The following is an 18,515-nucleotide window of genomic DNA, read 5'->3' as shown; positions in this document are numbered from 1 at the left end:
TTGATCCTTTAGGTGAGGAGAACACAGAGTGGAAGAATATGGTGAAGGATCTTGGGGTTTTGCTTTTCCTTTAAGTAAAACTGTAGCCCTATGTCACAGATGCTTTCGTTCCAGCTTGACAAGCATTTCCCCAAATGATTTTCTCAAGAAAGTGTGCTGCTCCTGCATCCTCCACACTGAGCAGCACCCACTTCCTCAAATGCAAGGAAGCAGACAGTTAAAAAAAAAAAAGCTGAGAGGAGCGGTTGTTTATCACAACTTTGCCTCAGTGAGGCCTGAGATTCTTTCGAACAGGATCTCTGCTTCCCACAACTCAGAGCAAAGTGTCACCTGGGATATTTCCGCTAAAACTGAAAGAAGGAAAGCAGGTATCAGTCCCTGGAAGACTGTGGGTGGGGGACGAGGGGAGTTTGGGTGCCATCTCCAACTGACAGATGGATGGACCTTGCATCTGAGAGAAAGGAGGAGACACGTTGCAGATCAACTTCAAACCTAACCCCGGCTTGTGAAGCGAACATTAAGGGGAAAAGACAAGGCAGAGGACGAGATCGAAAAGTCCAGAAGAGCACCAACTGGGACAGACTGGCTGCTTCACCAGCTACTCACCTAAACCGAAAGCAAAATGTCCCTCAAGCTGCCAAGGAACTGGGATTTCAACCTAAAAATGGAGGCTGCAAAAATAGGTATGGCCCACGTGTCTTTTCATTGCTGCTGTGGTTCTTGTACTTGAACCCCCCCCCCCATTTGCATGTTGGTTTGCTGGGAGCAAAGTCTACTTAAACATGGATCTTGCAGCAAATTTGAGTTTGGGGGCAGGAAATTTGCATTCAAATTAATATGCTGACACCAAGTTCCACCAAAATGTGAGGTGGGGAGGGGGAGTCTTCTTCTGGAAATCGTGGAGAAATGGCACTCCTTGGTGTATGAGATTGGGGTTCTTTGGTTGGTGGTGGGCTCCAGATCACACACTAAACTGAGTTTTCCTCTGTATATCACGGAAGAGCCATCTCCCTCTGGTTTGAAAACTCATCCACATTTTGAATGGCTTTTAGCAGGAGTTGGAAGGCTAGAGTCTTCTGAAAGCCTCCATCAGTGAGTAAGCTCAACAGTATCCTATTTTGTAAGCCCAGGGGGGCACTGTGGGGCTACCTGTAGCAAAAAGTAGACAGAGAGGACAAGACAGAGACATTTGAAGGTCTCTAAAGGAACAGAATGGAAGGGAACTCAGAAAAGTTGAAACAGACACGTGTTTTTAATTAGTTATCTTAAGGGATAATTCTGAGATAATCCGACCTTTAGTTCACACCTTTCCCTCTATCGATGATGATACATTAATCTTCATCTTTTATTTAATTGTTATCACGATAGTCTTTATGTAAATGTATTATATGATTAAACTGATCACAGTAATTCAGGGTTGCATTTAGTGATGCCTTTATATCTATACACATATTCCGAATAGTGAGATAATGTCCCTAATATTGGACATAGAGAAATGTTAAGGTGTTTGTAACAGCTTGAAAGTCTTGCTTGGAGCAAGTTTAGGTTTAGTAGCATGCAGTTGGCATGCTACTAAAATAAGTGTTCTATTGAAAAGTCACTAGTGGGGAGTGACTGAGAAAGGGTTCGAAAGAAAACTGAGTACTCAGAGAAACCACTTTTCTTGGTAATTAGGGAGGACTGGCGCTCTCTAATCAAGTGGGCATCATTTTCTGCTGAAGTCATTTCAGAGAATAGGAATAGGTACTGTTTGTATCTCTTACATAAGCAAGAGCTCTTTCTCCTGTTGAAGTAAATATACTTGGCCAATGCTCACTCTATATGTCATAAAAATTCATTTTCAAGGTAGAACTCCAATAGCTCTGTTCCTTTGGAAATGTCCTGCTTCTCCTTACATAAGGTCATTCTGCTCTCTCACTATCTGTGTTTGAGCAGGTATTGGGGTTTTACTCTCCGTTTAAAAATGGAAAACTTGAGAAAATTCCTAGGTAAGTGATTTTTTTTCCCCCAGGAATATAGAAAATTACCACATTAGATTCTCAAGCCTAAGATTAGTCTGTGTGGATTTCATGATTTCTACCAGCATTTCTTAAAGTGGGGTTCCATGGATACCCTTCTTCTCAGTCCTCTCAAGTGCTGGCTAACAATTATAAACTCCTGGGCCCTCATCCTGATGCATGAAGTCAGAATCTCTGCAGGGAGGCTCAGGAGTTGGCATTTTAACAAGAACTCATCAGATGATGAACTGCTGCAGGTGCGGTGGTTCAAGTGTACTAGCCTTGGGGAGTTATCATTCAGTTAGCAGAGTGCCTAGTACCTGGACTATCTGGCCACACAAGAAATATTTGTTGACTGAATAAAGTTGGACTACCAGATGATATTACTTAGTATTTTTCTTAATGAAAAAAAAGTAATGATAATGAAATTTAGAGGAGCCTTTAACTTTATCCATGGCGTCAACAAGTTTGTTGCCCCGAGGGACTGGACTGCTGTGCACTGCATTTCACCAATGTGGTGGTATTAACTAGAATCCAGATCATGAGCTGAATTCTCAGAAAGAAGAGAGTCCATGACTCAATTACAGGACCCTGGGCTCCTCTTCAGCATCCTGTGTCCAGGTGCAACAGTAGGAACTAGCTTAATAGTTAAAGAAGCCACCTCCATTAGGAGGACCTGTGGAATTGGGAGTCATGTCAGGGAAGCCAATGATCTTTCATTTTTCCAGTCTGGGTAATAAGGAGTAGATCACGGTTTCTCGGCCTGGTCACTGTTGACATTTTTGGCTGGGTAATTCATTATGGTAGGGACTCTCCTGTGCATTATAAGATATTTAGCAGTGTCCCTGGCCTCTGCCCACTAGGTGGTAGCACCTCTCTATCACCAACCATTGTGTCAACTGGAAAATGTCTCTTGACATTGTTAAATATATCCTGAGGCATGGAGTGGGGGTGATAGTGTCCCTAGAGGATCACAGAAAGGGGTGATTATAAGGTCATTTGAAATTGGAACTTACAAATCACCTCATGATACACTCTCTAGCTTGATTTTTAGGAAGTTTTTCTTAAAATACGACTTCAGGAGGATAGACAGTAGCTCAGAAAGATCACCAGGATGGACACATGCTGGGGAAATAACAAGACACTGACCCACTGTGTTGCCCAAGAAAGGGCCCTGTCTTCTCTTGAGTTTCCAGTTCCCCTTAACCCTGAGTGCTGATCCAGGGCCGGAGTGAAAGCAAAAGTGTCTGAGAGTGGGGGAGACTCTGTGCTGCACTCCATCTCGGAGAGCTGAAGACCCTTGGATGGCAGGATGGCCCTAGAGACCACCATGATGGATCTTGGTGCAGTTATGAGAGCACATGACACAGGCCATGTGTCCTATGGATCCTGATAGGAAAGAGGGGTTGAAAGGAAGAGGGAGATGCAGAACCAACCATCTTGACTTGAGGGCCTAGGAGCACATGTTTCTTCCTTTGATCCTTTACCATTTTCAATTTTAGTCCAGAAATTAGAACCAAATTAGAACCTTCCACTGTGTTCACTCGGTTACTCAGATACACATTTGTGTCTTTCCAGCGGAATTGTCGTCCCTGGAAAGTAGGATCTGGCACATTTAGTGTCTTGCAATGTAGATGCCACATGGAGAGGGTATCAACCATCCAAGGAAAGTCCCCTCTACTTTGTGGTTTGGGAGTTTTAGTTGAAAGATTACTGGGTGAATCTCAAGGCCACCCGTACTGAACTACTGCAAACACATCTTATTATTATTTTTTCTCAGATTCCCTAAGCCAAAATAGGAGAAAATGGAGCCAAGTAGGTAGATGATCCTAAGATACACAATGAAAGTGACTATGGAGGTGGCTGTGTTTAACTTTTTCCTCCTGAAATTTAATATAGAAAAAAAGAAAAGCTATTCAAAAACAGAAATTTATTCATTGTAGTCTCTAAGTAATGGAGTGAATAAAACCAATAATGGGTCCCCCCGACACACTTGATTTTCCATTTTCTATAAGCCTAATCATTATTTATTTGACGTAGTTTCTATTTTTGCCCTTTAAAAAATCAGAGTGAGGGGCTGGGGATGTGGCTCAAGCGGTAGCGCGCTTGCCTGGCATGCGTGCGGCCCGGGTTCGATCCTCAGCACCACATACAAACAAAGATGTTGTGTCTGCCGAAAACTAAGATATATATATATAAATTCTCTCAAAAAAAAAAAAACATCAGAGTGAAAGTAATAAAAATATTTGGTACTTAAAACTATCATAACTCAATTTATAAAACCATAACACTTTATGTAATAAAGATTATTATTCTTGTTAAAAGAAGTCAGATTTGAAAGTATAGTTTTAGATAGATTCATATATAAATACATAGAGATAGATTTGAATATATAAAGAAGTCTTGGGAAATATTTAAAAATAGGTAAATAACATGAATAGGCATTGCACAGAATAGAAAATAACACTTGGCCAATAAAAATGAAAAGATACTTAATATCAATAACCAGGGAATGCACATTAAAAGCAAAATTACATACTTGTTCTCACCCACCAAATTGACTAAAATGACTGCTCATACAACTGTTATCCCCCGAGTGGAGCAGCAGGATCTCTCAAGGCTGAGGATACAACCATATTTAAAAACAGTTTGGCACGGCTCAGTAAAACCCACGATGCACAAATCCTACAAAGCAGCATTTTTCTCCTGAGACTATTCCGTAGAGAAGCTCTGTGCATGGGAACCACAATAAATGTGTAGATATTTTATAGCAATATTGCATGTAATAATGGAGACAGGAAACACTCCAATGATCATCAATAATAGGAGGGGCTGGGGACATAGCTTAGTGGTAGAGCACTTACCTTGCATGTGTAAGCCCTGGGTTCAAATCCCCAGTACTGCAACACAAATGCATGCACACACACACATACACACAGACACACACACACACAAAATGGGAAAGTGACTGTAGCATCTTTTTAAGATGGAATACTGCACAAAAGCAAAGTGCAATTAATTGTAGCTATGCACTTGTATGAAATTGAATAGCAAAATCTTAATATTAGGCAAAAAAGGAAGTCATGGAAGAATAGAATGGAATTCTGTTTACCTCCCTATCTTCAGTAGTACATGAGAGTTTATATTACTGTATGCCAAATGAACAAAGAAACTCACATGTAAGTGAACACTCAAAAATCTATAAAGATTTATAATCTTTGTTAATAGCAGTGAGCAATAGGTAAAAATTTTATGGGTGAGATATACTCATCCACATATTTTTTTACTTTACAAGTTCTTTCCAGGTTTTCTATAACAAACAAATATGAGCTGCATTATTAAAAATACAGAAAGCTAAAGCATATTGCCCACGGCTCATCCAGGCTCATATTGGCCTATGTTGTTACAGAGGGCACATACTCTGTGGAAATTCAGCAGCTAGTTCCAAAGCCCTGGTCTAGCTGAAGAGATTCCACTAAGAGAGGGCCATACATGGTTTTTTCTAGACTTTCTGGACTCCTAGTCTCATGAGACAAAGGCCTTTTTCAATGAGCTACATGGTTCCACAGAGACCAGGTCAGTCTGCTTGAGCATATTTTGTGCCTTACCTGAACTCTGAAATGCTGATTCCTCAGCTGGGAATCCTAAAATCATGCAGTCTGTGATGAGCTGATCTTGTACACTTGGGGAGTTCAGTTTTGGTGAAAGAATTCTTTATGATTCATTATCAAACTCAACATGAACTAATCCAGACCAGCCTGGATTCTGGACCTGGTGTAATGTGTTTGATATGGCTGATGTCACTGCATTTCCTGGTTCACTCCCAGGCCCTGATGGTTAAAGATCCCCTCACATGAAGGCTCCTTAATAAGAGCACGCCTTCCTTAAACAATGAACATGGACACAAAGGTGCTTTTTTCCAGTGCCCACACCTGTCTTTTTGCAGAGGTTACACCATTCTTCTTCATTTTAAAAATTTATTTATTTACTTTAGTTGTAGTTGGACACAATGCCTTTATTTTATTTACTTTTATGTGATGCTGAGGATCAAACCCAGTGCCTCCCACATGCTAGGAAAGCGCTCTACCGCTGGGCCACAACCCCAGCCGATGAGCTGATCTTGCACACTTGGGAGCTCAGTTTTTTATTGTTTGTTTGAGTAAAAATGTTATTGACTTACCTTTAGTCATAAATTAAATTCTTTTCATGAGAGACATGCTTCTTGCTGTCCAGGCCAAGAACCTTCTGGCTACCTGGGGAAAAGGGGTGGGTGTCATCTCTGTGCCTCCTGTAGCAAAATGAGGAGCAACCTGAGTGGTGAAGGATAGACAAAACTTGTTTTATAGTCACTTTTGCACAAAGTCCTGCCTGCAGACACAAGCATGGCTGACTTATGACTCTCTCTGTTAGATTGGGAGCCAAGTGCACTTGGATGGTCAGAATCAAGAGCTCAGGGGCTCTTGATGCGTGTGTCTCTGACCCTGGTGTGGGTATGCATATCCACATGCTACAGGAGCAGTGGTACTGTGTTCCTCTGTCTCATAAATCTAAGTGTATAAAGCACTTTCACGCATGCCATGGGGGAGCTCAATGGAGACTCCCCACAGCTGGAGGGTAGTCCTTGAGTAAGGAGTGCTCACTTTGTGGGTATCAGAAAAATCCTGGGACCGATGGAGAGAATGAGGTTGGTGATGATGGTCCTTTCTTATTCAAGGCAACTTGAAAGAAAATAATCTCACAGAAGACAGCATCATGGTTGAATATTTAGGGAAGCTGAGATAGAAGATGTGGGAGGGAGGGTGTAAAGAGCAATAGAGACCAAATGGTGCCCTGCGAGAGTGGGGAGCCATGGGGAGAGCCACAGAGAATGGGAGATTTGGAGGGATGCCATCACACACCATGTGATGTGATGGGATGACATGGGAAATTTTCAGAATCCCCATAAAGAACTAAGATATGAAAGTTACAAAGAGAGAAAAAGAATTTACAGTTCTTGCCTCAGCCTTTTTTCTTGGAAAGCTTTCTTAAAAAACTAAAAACTGATTTCCAGAAAAATAATGGTAGCCATAATTTAGGCCGCAGTGTCAAGATTGTCCTGCTCACCACACCTGCAGAGCTCACAAGTTAAGTGGAGGCACAAACAAGGAAATTATCCCGGACAGTAAGGAAAGTCCTGTGATGAGAACACCTCTGGGAGCCACTAGGGGTGCCAGTGAGCGGGAAATCTGGTCCCACCACACCTCTCCCCAGTGCCACCAATCCTTTAAGATATAGACCAGCATATTCTTCAGTGAGTCCCAAACTGATTTTTCTGTGCATAGTCTTTATCACCCAGTTGCCACCCACGCTTTGGTCACACTGAGCACATCCTATCTATCTGAAGTCCCTAAGTTTGCTAACCACTGGAAAGAGAGTATAATAATACTCTTCCAAACCACTGACACAGTGATGTCTGCAGCTTAGAAGACCATGGACTGCCTCTGGGGTGAGATCCGTGAATGCTTTTGAACTTGCATTATACAAGTTGAGCCTACCAACTAACTGACGTTTATTTTTTAATCAAAATAATTTGTTCTTCGTAAAATATGTAACACCACCATTCTATGCCTCATGGGAGAGAATAACCTCAAATTGCCTCAAAAAAAAGTGGCATCATTGTATAAGCGCTGAACCATCTTTTCGATATTCTTGATAGGAGTGGCAGAAGCCAGGAGGGCTTGTGGTGTAGAACAGGGAGGAACAGTTTACCAGCTTGGGCCCAGATCACCAATTGAAAGCGAATGTGGGACAAATCGCTTAACTTCTACAATTAAGGTTAATAACACGTATGGTGAGAGGAAGAAAAGATTTCATGCACATAAGGCATATGAGGTGCTCAGCAAGCATCTGCTTCTTTTCTTTATAGACAATCTCATTTCCAACCTCGGATCATACCTGCAGCTGTGCTTGGACACCCTTATCTTAGCGGCCTCATAGGAGAGAGCTCCCTGGGTTGTGTTTTAATATCACACCTTCAGTTTTTATCTTTACTGAAAGTCATGATTTCATGAAAGTTGCTCCTAATTGTGTTGGAAAAAATGAAAACCAGGACAGGATCATGCCAGGAACTCCTATGCATAACTCTGTGGGAGAAAGTTATTTGAGAATTCAGAGCCCCCCCAAAAAACTTCACCTCCTCTGAGGGACTGCTGGGCTTCCTCTTGTCTGACAAGGCAGTGCAACTCACTGGCTCTCCATCTTTATCGTGACTGCTGGGAAGCGGAGCTAAATTTGAAGCTTAGGCACAGTGACTTCCACCCATTTGATTTACATACTTACTGTCTTTGTCTTTTTCTCATTGAAAATTATTTTCTCTGTGAATATGAAAACCCCATCGTCTCTTTTAAGAATAGGGTATTTGTATGCAATATATCAACAAACAACTCCTCAGACATCCTGCAGGGAGATTTCATATTTAGTAGAAACTGAGTGTTATGATTTTTCTCAGAAGGGTTTGAACAACATCAAAATGCTGAGGGTCATTGACTTTAGTTCAAAAAAGAAAACCCAATTCTATGATCACTCATATTCTTTCTTTGGAGTTACATAAAACTGTGGTGTTTTCAGTACATCCAGGCCAGTCACTTCATTCATTCATTTATTCATTCATTCATAAAACATTGATTTGCTCACCTCTATGTAATGGGCAGTTGTTAAGGAGCATTCCCCTGCTGTGTCACTCAGGTTGAGCGTCCTCCCTCACGCACACCTTTCTAGAGAAAGTCTTTCTCAACTTTGCTACCACAACACACTCTCCATAAGCTCTGAGATCTCTATCACCAAGACTGTGACCAACTCAGGTGACAGCTGCTTCACTCTTTCCCTCCCCATGCCACTCATCTGTCCCCAATGGGCACACAGCCTGGATGAGGCTGGGACACTGTACTGCTGGCATCTGGCCCATGGCGCCTCAGCCATTTGTGTGCTTCCTTGTTGGTTTGGAGTTTCAGAGTGAAAGAGGAAGCTCTATAGCATAGAGTTCCTGAGTCTGATGTAGAATGATTTTCATATTTTAAAGTAGTTTCATAATGTTTCCTAAAAGGAATTTGCTGCCCAAGACTAACATAACTATAATGGAAGACGCCAGCAACAGTACAGTGGTTGGGAAGCTGGCTTTGGAGTCAGGTTGTCCAAATTTGAATCCCAGGATCACAATCGCTAGCTATGTGACCTTGGCCTTCAGCTTCTTCCACTGTTAAATGGGTGCGATCATAGTGCTAACCCATACAGTTAGGGTGCAGATTGAAGAAGACAATTTATGTCAAACTCTTGGTGTAACAGCTGGTATATAGCAAGTACCCATAAACATTAGCTGTCATTATGGCCACCATCATGGGCATAACTACAATTAGGTCTGACATCAATCAACCCCTTAGGATCAAGTCATTGGTGAAAACCAAAGCCAACTGGGATAGGATTTTTTGTTTGTTTTGGTTCTTTCTTTCTTCTTTCCTCTTGGTCAAGTTGAGTTTGTCTTTCTTTTCTTTAGACATATGATGTTATAATATTGGCCTACTTTCCTGCCCAATTTCCATCCCTGACCCACAAACATAGCTGGTCTGTCGTTGACAGGTTGTATTTTGTTTCTTACTCTTTATTCCTCCAAATTCCACACGTTCAGTTTTTCCTTAATTCACGTGAATCTGATCAATTGTGTTGGTTTTCTTCTCTTTTTGTTTTGTGGGCTTATTGTTGCCAGTTCGTTCCCAAATCAGCAAGATGTCTGAGTTGTGATTTTTCTAAAAGTATAGGGATAGCCCCAGGTGAGTTTCCTGAAGCACCACTGTCCCTGTGCTGCTGTGACAGGTGTTATGTCCTCATTTCCTTTCATCAGGTGGGAAAACAGTTGTGCACTGCCTGGAAGACCCTCCTCCATGAGTTAGGAGCCACCTCCTCCAGAGCTGTTACTGTCTCCTAGTGTCACATGTACTTGTGGCCACTGAAGAGAGGTTGAAAATTGCTAGTTTGGGTCTCCTTAAGGCTCCGTGGTTAGCTGTTTGTGATCACTTACATGGGGATTAGAGGAACAGCACAATGTTTTTTTTTTGTTTGTTTTTTTCCTACTTGCTCTAAGAATCCTGCACCTGGCTTGCTCTTCATTTTCAGATTGTTATTTTTAAATATAATTGTGAGGGTAGAGGACATTTGAAAGGAGGTTCCCATCTTTCTTGTCCTCAATTCTTCTGTGAAGCCCCAAGGGTTCCTGTGAGTACATCCTTCCCCTCTCAGGATTGCTCTAGGTTTTATTCCATGCACCTTGTCACTTAAAACCTAGAAGTCCCCTTTGCTGGTGCAAGAGGCATCTTATCCTGCACACAACCCAGAGTTAGGCTGATGACAGATACACAGTTGTCTCCTCTGGTCCCTTCTCAGCACGGGTCCTCTGCTCTTTCCTGAATCCCAGCTGTCTTATCCTCCCTTTTGGCACTGGTCTTCTCCTTCTGAGCACTGCAAGTTTTCCTTCCCCACCAGGGTGACCAGCTGTCTTCCTTTGCCTGTTAATGTAGAGAGTTCAAAGACATGGGACTCTCAGTATAAAAACTAGTCATCTCAGAATCAGCTCTCTAGACCTGAGAATATAAGGTATTTTGAGAAAACAATTGCCATGATTTTGATAGGCCCTCTGTATGTTTCTTGAGCTGAATTTCCCATGAGGTCACCCCATTTGGGGTAAAAATGAAGTCAGGGAAAAACATCTTTAAAATAGGAACAGTTGTTCTTTCTAGTACCCATAGAATGTTATATTCTGTTCAACCCACTTGAAACTGTCATGCTAGCTTCCTCCATCTATTTTTAACAAATCTTTTATTCTTGCTCACACTGGAAGCTACACCTATCAGTATCTTTCAGGGTTCTTCTTTCCAGAATCACACAAAAATTCCTGCCCTTATAAATCTTCCATCTAGCTCCCTGGTTTGTCATTCTACTTCCTGGGGTTCTTTTTCTACTCTATTCTTCCTTCCCCGTCACTGTGGCCTCCACCCTCCCAAGTAGGATTGGTCCCTCCTCCTGTGAAACCACACCTCAGTGCTCATTGTTTTCCGTTCTGGCTGACACATATTTGTTGGATACCTATTGTGTGCTAGACCTTGTGCTAGATTAACACTCGATAGTCTCACTAGACAGACTGAGGGGGAAACAGGGCTGTCCCACTAAAGAGAACCAGACACCACAAGCATAATCATCATTGTGACGTTTAAAGAGCTGACACAGAATTTGATATGTAACTACTGTAGGTTTTTTTTATTCCCCCCCCCCCAGCCACATCCCCTAAAAAATCTACGAGGGGTAAGTTTTTACATGCTAATTGAAATCCATATGTTTCTTCCAAAAAAGAAATAGTTTCCAGTCCCAGATTGCTATTTTGACTTAGCGCCAGGAGAGGGCGCCTGCAGATAACACACTGTAGTCGCATTTCTATCCATAAACTTTTATCTATTTGCCTTATTTCTCTCCAAGTCCTGAATTGAACCAGTTCTCTGGTCAACTCAGAATTTTCCCCATACCTCACCTAAAATGTTTATATGTCACTATAATCAGGGGCTTCCCTCTACCCACACCTTTGCCTCTAATCACCCTTAGACATGGACGACACAGGCTCCACCTGGAGACTCCTGTTTTAGAACGTCCTGCTCTAGCCTTGCTCTAGCTGTTTGCCTCCCTGCAGGGGAAAGGAGGCAAGCCAAGGGACATGCCCACCCAGACCTGGGGCCCAGCCTGCCTTCTGGACCACATGGGATTGTGCAATTCCCCCCACAGACGGCCAGGAGCTACAAGTGTGTTCCTGGGATGGTTGTCCCATGGATGGTGGGTTGCAGGGAGTGGCAGAGCAGTTTGACTTTGGGGCTGAAGTGTCCATGTGAATGTGTGTGGGGTCCTTTCTATGCGAAATGGAGCTGGGGGTGGGAAGAGCCTGGGTTTTAAGGCAGGGACCTCCCTTTGTATTCTTGCCATAGGCTCCCAAATGTCAGTGCTGGACCTGGTCCCCTCTCCCTCTGCTGTCAGCCTCATTAAGCATTGCTGCATGCCACCCCCCAGGGAGTGCTAATCAAAGCCACTAGTCATCCATACCTCGCCAAGCCAAGGGGGAGTCCTCCATCCTCCTCTTACTTAATTATCCTGCAACATTTAATGCAGTCAGCTGTTTTCTCCTTAGCGTAGTTTATTTCAAGGCTTCCTTGATGCACCCCACTATCTCCCACCTTGGCTTTATTACCTGACCTTGCTGGTCACTTTCTGAGTTAGTTTTAATGGAATGTCCTTCTGAACCCAGACCTCTTAACATTGAGGTGTCCCAGGCAGCGCTGTCTACATCACTTGTGGGGTTAGTGCAAAATGAAAATGTGGAGTCTCTGTTCAAAAGGCATTAAGGATTCCAAGATGGTGGCAGCTGCGCCTTAAACCAAGTACAGGGACTTCCTAAGTGCAAGACCCTTTGAAACTGGGCAGGCTACATGTCCATAAAGTTCGTCCTAATCCATAGGCTCACTCCTCTCATCTTCTCTTTTTTTTAATCCAACCTCCTTACTTAGGTGATCTCAACCCTTCCGATGGCTTTGAACTCCACCCATACTTCACCCATACTTTTGTCACCAGCCCTCACCTCTCTTCTAGGTTCTGGGCAGCTCCTCATTCCCACTTGGATGCTTCATGGGATGCTCTCTCCAAGGTTGGCCAACACAGGATTCTGCATTCTCTCTTCCAGCCCAGCTTACCTAATTGGTATGAGCTCCTGCTATTCATCAGCTTGCTTAAGCTAAAAACCTAGAGTCAACTTCTGCTCACCTTTTTCCTTCCCACCCCACTGGAAAAAACACTTTGGGATTCATCACCAGTCCATGTCTCCAATTTGATCCACTCCATTGTCTCTGGTGTTATAAATCCCATGACTTCTCACAGTCTTTTGTTCACTAACCTTCCTGCCCTCCCCTATTCTTGTTCTGTACTATATATTCTCCATACCATGGCCAGATTCAATGGCTTTTAAAAGTAGAAATCAAATGATGTCTTCAAACCATCAGAGATCTTAAAGTGAAATTTAAACTCGGGATCCCCCACCTGTGGGCCAGGCCCCTGACCTGTCCCCAGACCCATGTGCTATTCCTCTGCCGCTCTGACACTACACTGGACACACCAACCTTCCATTTCTGGAAATGGTGCTTGTGGCTATCTCAAGACCTGTCTACTGTGCTCCCTGAAACACCCTTTCCCAGATCTTACCATGGCCTTCCTCCACTTTAGTTCACTTTCCCTCCAGAGAGGTCTTTCCTGACCACAGGATCTAGCAGAACTGCAATCCTTCTTCTGTCTCTTTATTCCATCGTCTTACTTTGTTTCCTCCGTAATGCTGCTGAGAAATGACCTCATTTGTTTTCATGTCTTTGCATGCAACAGTAGTCTCCTTGAAGTCAGGACTTTTTCTCTCTTGTTCACTTTTAGATTAGGCAAAGAACAAGAGCAGTGCCTGTCATACAGCAGGCAAAAAGATTTTAGTGGAATTGCTTAGGTCTGGTCTCTGCCCTGCCAACTCTCCTCCACCCCAGTGATATTAAAATAAGACAAAAGCATGCTTTTTAAAAAACATTATTTACATATTTTCTGTCCTGATTAATGACTGAGCAGTGGTTTAGTAGAGAGAGATGATGATGACTTTCTCATGGAAGGGAAGTAGGTAGGACTTTCGGTTTCTGAAGCTAAGTTAGAAGAGCACATGGGTGACTGACCTGTTCCCAAGGGAGGTTGGGTCTCAGTCATGGGATTTATACTGCTGAATAGGGTCACAAAGGGGTGGTTCTTGCTTCTACAATCAGAAGTCTTCCTGATGACTAAGGCTAATGTCTGGGCAAAGATTTCCCCAGTTTCTGACTCAGGGAACTCGGGGTGGCGGTTCTTGCTCACCCACCTCCCCTCCACCTCTTCTCTCTGAGTGGACATTCATTCTTTTTACCCTTCAGGCAGCAAACAACATAGGCAACTTGAAAGCTTTTTCATATTGAGGGCTACAGGGGAAAAATGAGCACTTTAATTTTGTTTTTTTTTTCTTCCTTAGAGAAAAATACAATTCATATTTTACTAGTGAGCATGAGAAAAATAACTACTCAGGAAATACAGACCTGGAGCTCCATATCAGTTTTGTAGTATGGTCAGTTAGCTGAGATGAGGGGGTGAGGGTAAGTGAGGGTGACCCCACTGATTGGGAGGGGGCAGGAATTTACTGTCCTTTCAGTCCCTTCACTTTGTCCTTATATCATACAGGGAAGGCAAAACTACCCTTCCCCCTGCAATCTATAAGGAGGCGACCTCGGGACTGCCAGGAATAAGCAAGATTTATAATGAGCAAGAAAATCAGTTATGCAAATCGTGGAATATAAGTTGTGGCTCCATTTGTTTTATAGCAATTGTCTCTGGTGTTATAAATTCCGTGCAAACTTCTTCTTCAATACAGAAATGAAAAAGAAATACTATGAATTTCATTTCAAGGAGAGACCTGCTATTCCTTTTTCTAAGTTACCTGGAACCCATAGCCATTTATTGAGTACGCTTCTGAGGGTAGGTGGCATGATTACCCCTTGACAAGCCAATGTAATAGGTTTCTTTGTGGCTGTTTTCCAAACTCCACCTTTCTGAGGGTTCCCAGCCCAGTTTGTGTGGATGGCCACAAGCTTGAACTTGATTGACAATCCTGTCCCTACCACATGGCTGACTGGAATAGGGTGAACAACTGACTTGACCTGAGTTTACCTCTTTTTTTTGGTCTGAGGTTCCCAGAGAATAGACATTTGGAACTGAATCCTGTAAATCAGAGGGTGTTAAGAAAAAGGCCCTTGAGCTCTTCTGAGGACTCAAAAATCTGAAAAATATGCCTCGATTTCTACTCTTGTTGAGCCATGATTTTTCCTCAAATTTTTATTTTGTGAAAGAATATGCTATCCTTGAAAAATTGTGCCTACATATACACTATTTATACATTGAGATTTCTTTCCAATGTTTTGACATGTTGGGGCCAGATAATTCTGTTATTGGGATCATCCTGTGCATTATAGGATATTATCGGTGTCCCTGACTTTACCCACCTAATGCCGACAGCAGCCTTCTCAGTTGTGACAACCAAAAAATATCTCCAGACATTGCCAAATGTCCATGGCCAGGTGGGGAAGGGTGTATAAACCACCCTCAGTTGAGAACCATTATCTATCTATGTTTCTATCTAGATTAAACCAATTTGATTGAGTACATTACCTGTTTTTTAAGACAATAAGAAAATAAAGGCTTGGAGAGAGTATGTAAAGTGCCCAATATGAACACAGCAAGGTGTGACAGCACCAAGACTAGATGTCAGATCTTTTTGACACCAAAGAACTTTCTACTTCTCTCCCCAAGAGAACTCCTTTGCAGTCTTTGACTACACACTTTCCCAACATGTCATTGTTCCTTATACTAAAATTCAGGGGTACTTGAATTAAGAGGTCATGTTTATGGAAGGAAACACCACTGGCTACATTCCTTTGTTTCTGCATAATCTCTAAAAATTAGAAATAACCCTGATACCTTTCAACTGATGAATATCAACATGGTTGGGATTCCAGAATACATAACAGGAAGTTGAAACACTGGGCTTGTTGCTAGGTGTAGCATTGCCATGGCTGTCCCTACCACCTGTCAACAGGACAAGCTAAATGAGGGGACACTGTTGGTCAATTCTGGTCACTTACTCCCAGATCAGTGGGGAAGATTTCCCCACATTTCAGTTTGGTAAGGTCACTCACTTCATCCAAGCCACTGGGAAATGGCCAATGTTACTTTTTTTTTTTTTTTTCATTTAGAACTTGTATTAGCTATGGAAACATTGAAAGGTCACAAGGAGGCTCGAGTGTCAATTCTGTGTAATAAACGTGCAAAACAAAAAAGTAAGAAGTTGAAAAAAATGTTTATTTTTAAATGGACGTTCAGTAAAATTTATTCATTTTGGTCTGCAGTTACGTGAGTTTTGACAAATCCAGAATCATATATCAGCTGCCGCAATCAAGATATAGAACAATTCCATTGCTGTAAAAAATTTCTATTATCTATTTCTAGCTAATTCTTCTTCCTCAGTTGTCACCTGAGACAATCAATCTTCTGTTCTTTCCCTATAGTTTTGCTCTTTCCAGAATTGACAGATAAACGGAACTGTACAGTATGCACTCTTTGGAGTCTGGTTTTTCAAATTTAGTATAATGCATTTGAGATTCATCCATGTTATTGCTTGTACAAACAGCATTGTCCTTTTCATTTCTGAATAATATTCTATTGTGTGGATATATCCATTTATCAGTTGAAATATATTGGGGTTATTTCTAATTACTAGAGATTATTAATAAACTGCTACAAATATCTGCTTACCGTTTTTATGTGAAAACAGTGTTTCATTCTCTTGGGTAAATATTGAGGAATGGTATCACTGGATTAGATGTGAGTATATGTTTAACTTTATAAGAAATTCCCAATTGTTTTCTAAAGTAACAGTACCATTTTATATTTGACAGTAACAGCCATGTATGAAAGTCCTCACCAGTCCTAGATATTGTTAATTTGCCTTTAAATTTTATTTTAGTCTTCTAATATGTTTGTAGTGTTATATCATTTACATTTCCCTACTGACTAATGATGGTTAGCATCTTATTATTTGGTAAAGTGTCCAATCAAATATTTTGCCCATTTAAAAAATTGGCCTGTTTTATTATCATTGTTGAGTTTTGATATTTCTTTTTTTAAAATTTTTATGTCTTTTATTTCTCCTAATTAGTTATACATGACAGCAGGATGCATTTTGATTCATGGTACACAAATGGAGCACAGCTTTTCATTTCTCTGGTTGTATACAATATAGAGTCACACCACTGTAATCATACATGTACCTCAGTTAATGATTTCTGTCTGATTCCACCATCTTTCCTGCCCTATGCCCTCTCTCCTTCCCATCCTGATATTTCTTTATATATTTTGAATATAGTTTTTTGTCTGACATGTGATTTGCAAATATTTTTTTCCCAATCTGTTACTCACTTTTCATTCTCTTTCACAGGGCACTTATAATTTGGATGAAATCTAATATCAAATTTTCCTTTTATAGATTGCGTTTTTAGGGTCAAGAATTGTTTTTAATAATCTCACCCTATTTGAAATTGAAATTCTGTGAATATCAGCATTATGGACTCTGGGTCTTCCATTCAACTCCTCCCTACAGTGCCTTGTAGACATTTTCTTTCATTTTTTCCCATCTGCACTGCCTGTGAACACACCCACACACCGGCATTACAACATAGATTTCCTGTTTCACTCTGTATCCTTGGCCCTCCTTTTCCAGGCCTCCCAAAGATCATAAAATTCACATTTTCCAAAATATCTTTTATCACTCAGAGAAAAGTTCTGGAAGAATAGAATGGTCTGTGTATTTTTTTTTTTAAATATGGCCGACTACTCGGGAATATCATTTGCATCTTCTTTCTCAAAATTGTGCAATTTAATTTGAACCACATCCTGGAAATTCATCCTCCCAAACTGCATCCCTGGTATAACAAAACTCACATTGTATATCAATGAAGTTTAATGTTCAAGTCAATTATTTGTAGTCATTTATTGGTATTTTGGAATATCTGCTAAAAGGAACAGATGTTTTCAGAGTCTTTTATTTCATCTCAGTGCAACTCCATCCCACATCTTTTCAGTCTGACTTTTAGTCAGCCAATTTCGCAGTTGATGCAATTTTAAAAAATGCAGAGAAAGAAAAAGGAAACAGAATAGTTTGGTTAAAAAGTTAAAAGAGGAAAAAATATAATTTTTCTACACACGAAACAAATCCTTTTTCTTCCATTTGTTAAATTTCACATTAAAATGTCTACCATTTCTTTCCTAAATGTACCTCATGCCAGTTTATATTTTATGTTTAATGAATATCTACTTCATGCATGCATTAAATTTAGTGAATTATTCCCTTAAAATGTAACCCATAAATGCGTTGCTGTGAAGATGGTAGAATAGGAAGAAGCAGAATCTCTGTCCACTTACACAATAATTACCCTTGTACAATCCATCTGATGTAACTATCTTGGAAGTCTGCTGTCTCATGGAGACTTGAATCTCACAAGGGAAGACTTGGATAGTAAATGTTGCTCTCTTTTGTTCAATTTCAGCTCTCAGCACACTGTTAGCTGCCTATCTTCCACCCCAGCCCTATGGCATGCAGCTATGCATGCATTCCTGCAAGCTGAGTACAAGCTATGCATGCAGCTTGTACTCAGCTTGCAGGAGCCAGCGTAGGTGGAATGAACCTGGTCTCCAAATAACAGGGATCTGTGCTCTGATCACTAATGGTTGCTTCTGATCAAACAGGTAAAGAACTGGCCACCACTCTTCCTGCATCTCACCCCACTGTTGTGAGCTCTTGCTTCTCTGACTAAAATGAGCTTCAGAAGATTTAAAGACCCTGTACTTTTTTCC

General features: G+C 41.4%; 1 protein-coding gene across 1 annotated transcript in view; it reads left to right on the top strand.

Annotated features, from left to right (window-relative positions):
* Positions 1 to 227: 227 nt before the first annotated feature.
* Arhgap25 (Rho GTPase activating protein 25) overlaps positions 228 to 18,515 on the top strand; it is an 81,127-nt gene continuing 62,839 nt past the window's right edge. Inside the window, exon 1 of the mRNA XM_046422477.2 lies at positions 228 to 683. Within this exon, the coding sequence (XP_046278433.1) occupies positions 623 to 683 (61 nt within the window). The 5' untranslated portion in view covers positions 228 to 622. The remainder of the gene's footprint in view (positions 684 to 18,515) is intronic.

Source organism: Marmota monax, unplaced genomic scaffold, assembly GCF_021218885.2.
Source record: "Marmota monax isolate L192 unplaced genomic scaffold, Marmota_monax_Labrador192_F-V1.1 WCK01_AAM20220418_F8-fsc00015, whole genome shotgun sequence".
Taxonomy (NCBI): domain Eukaryota; kingdom Metazoa; phylum Chordata; class Mammalia; order Rodentia; family Sciuridae; genus Marmota; species Marmota monax.
Note: the sequence above shows the minus strand (reverse complement) of the source record. Positions and strands in the feature narration are given on the sequence as shown.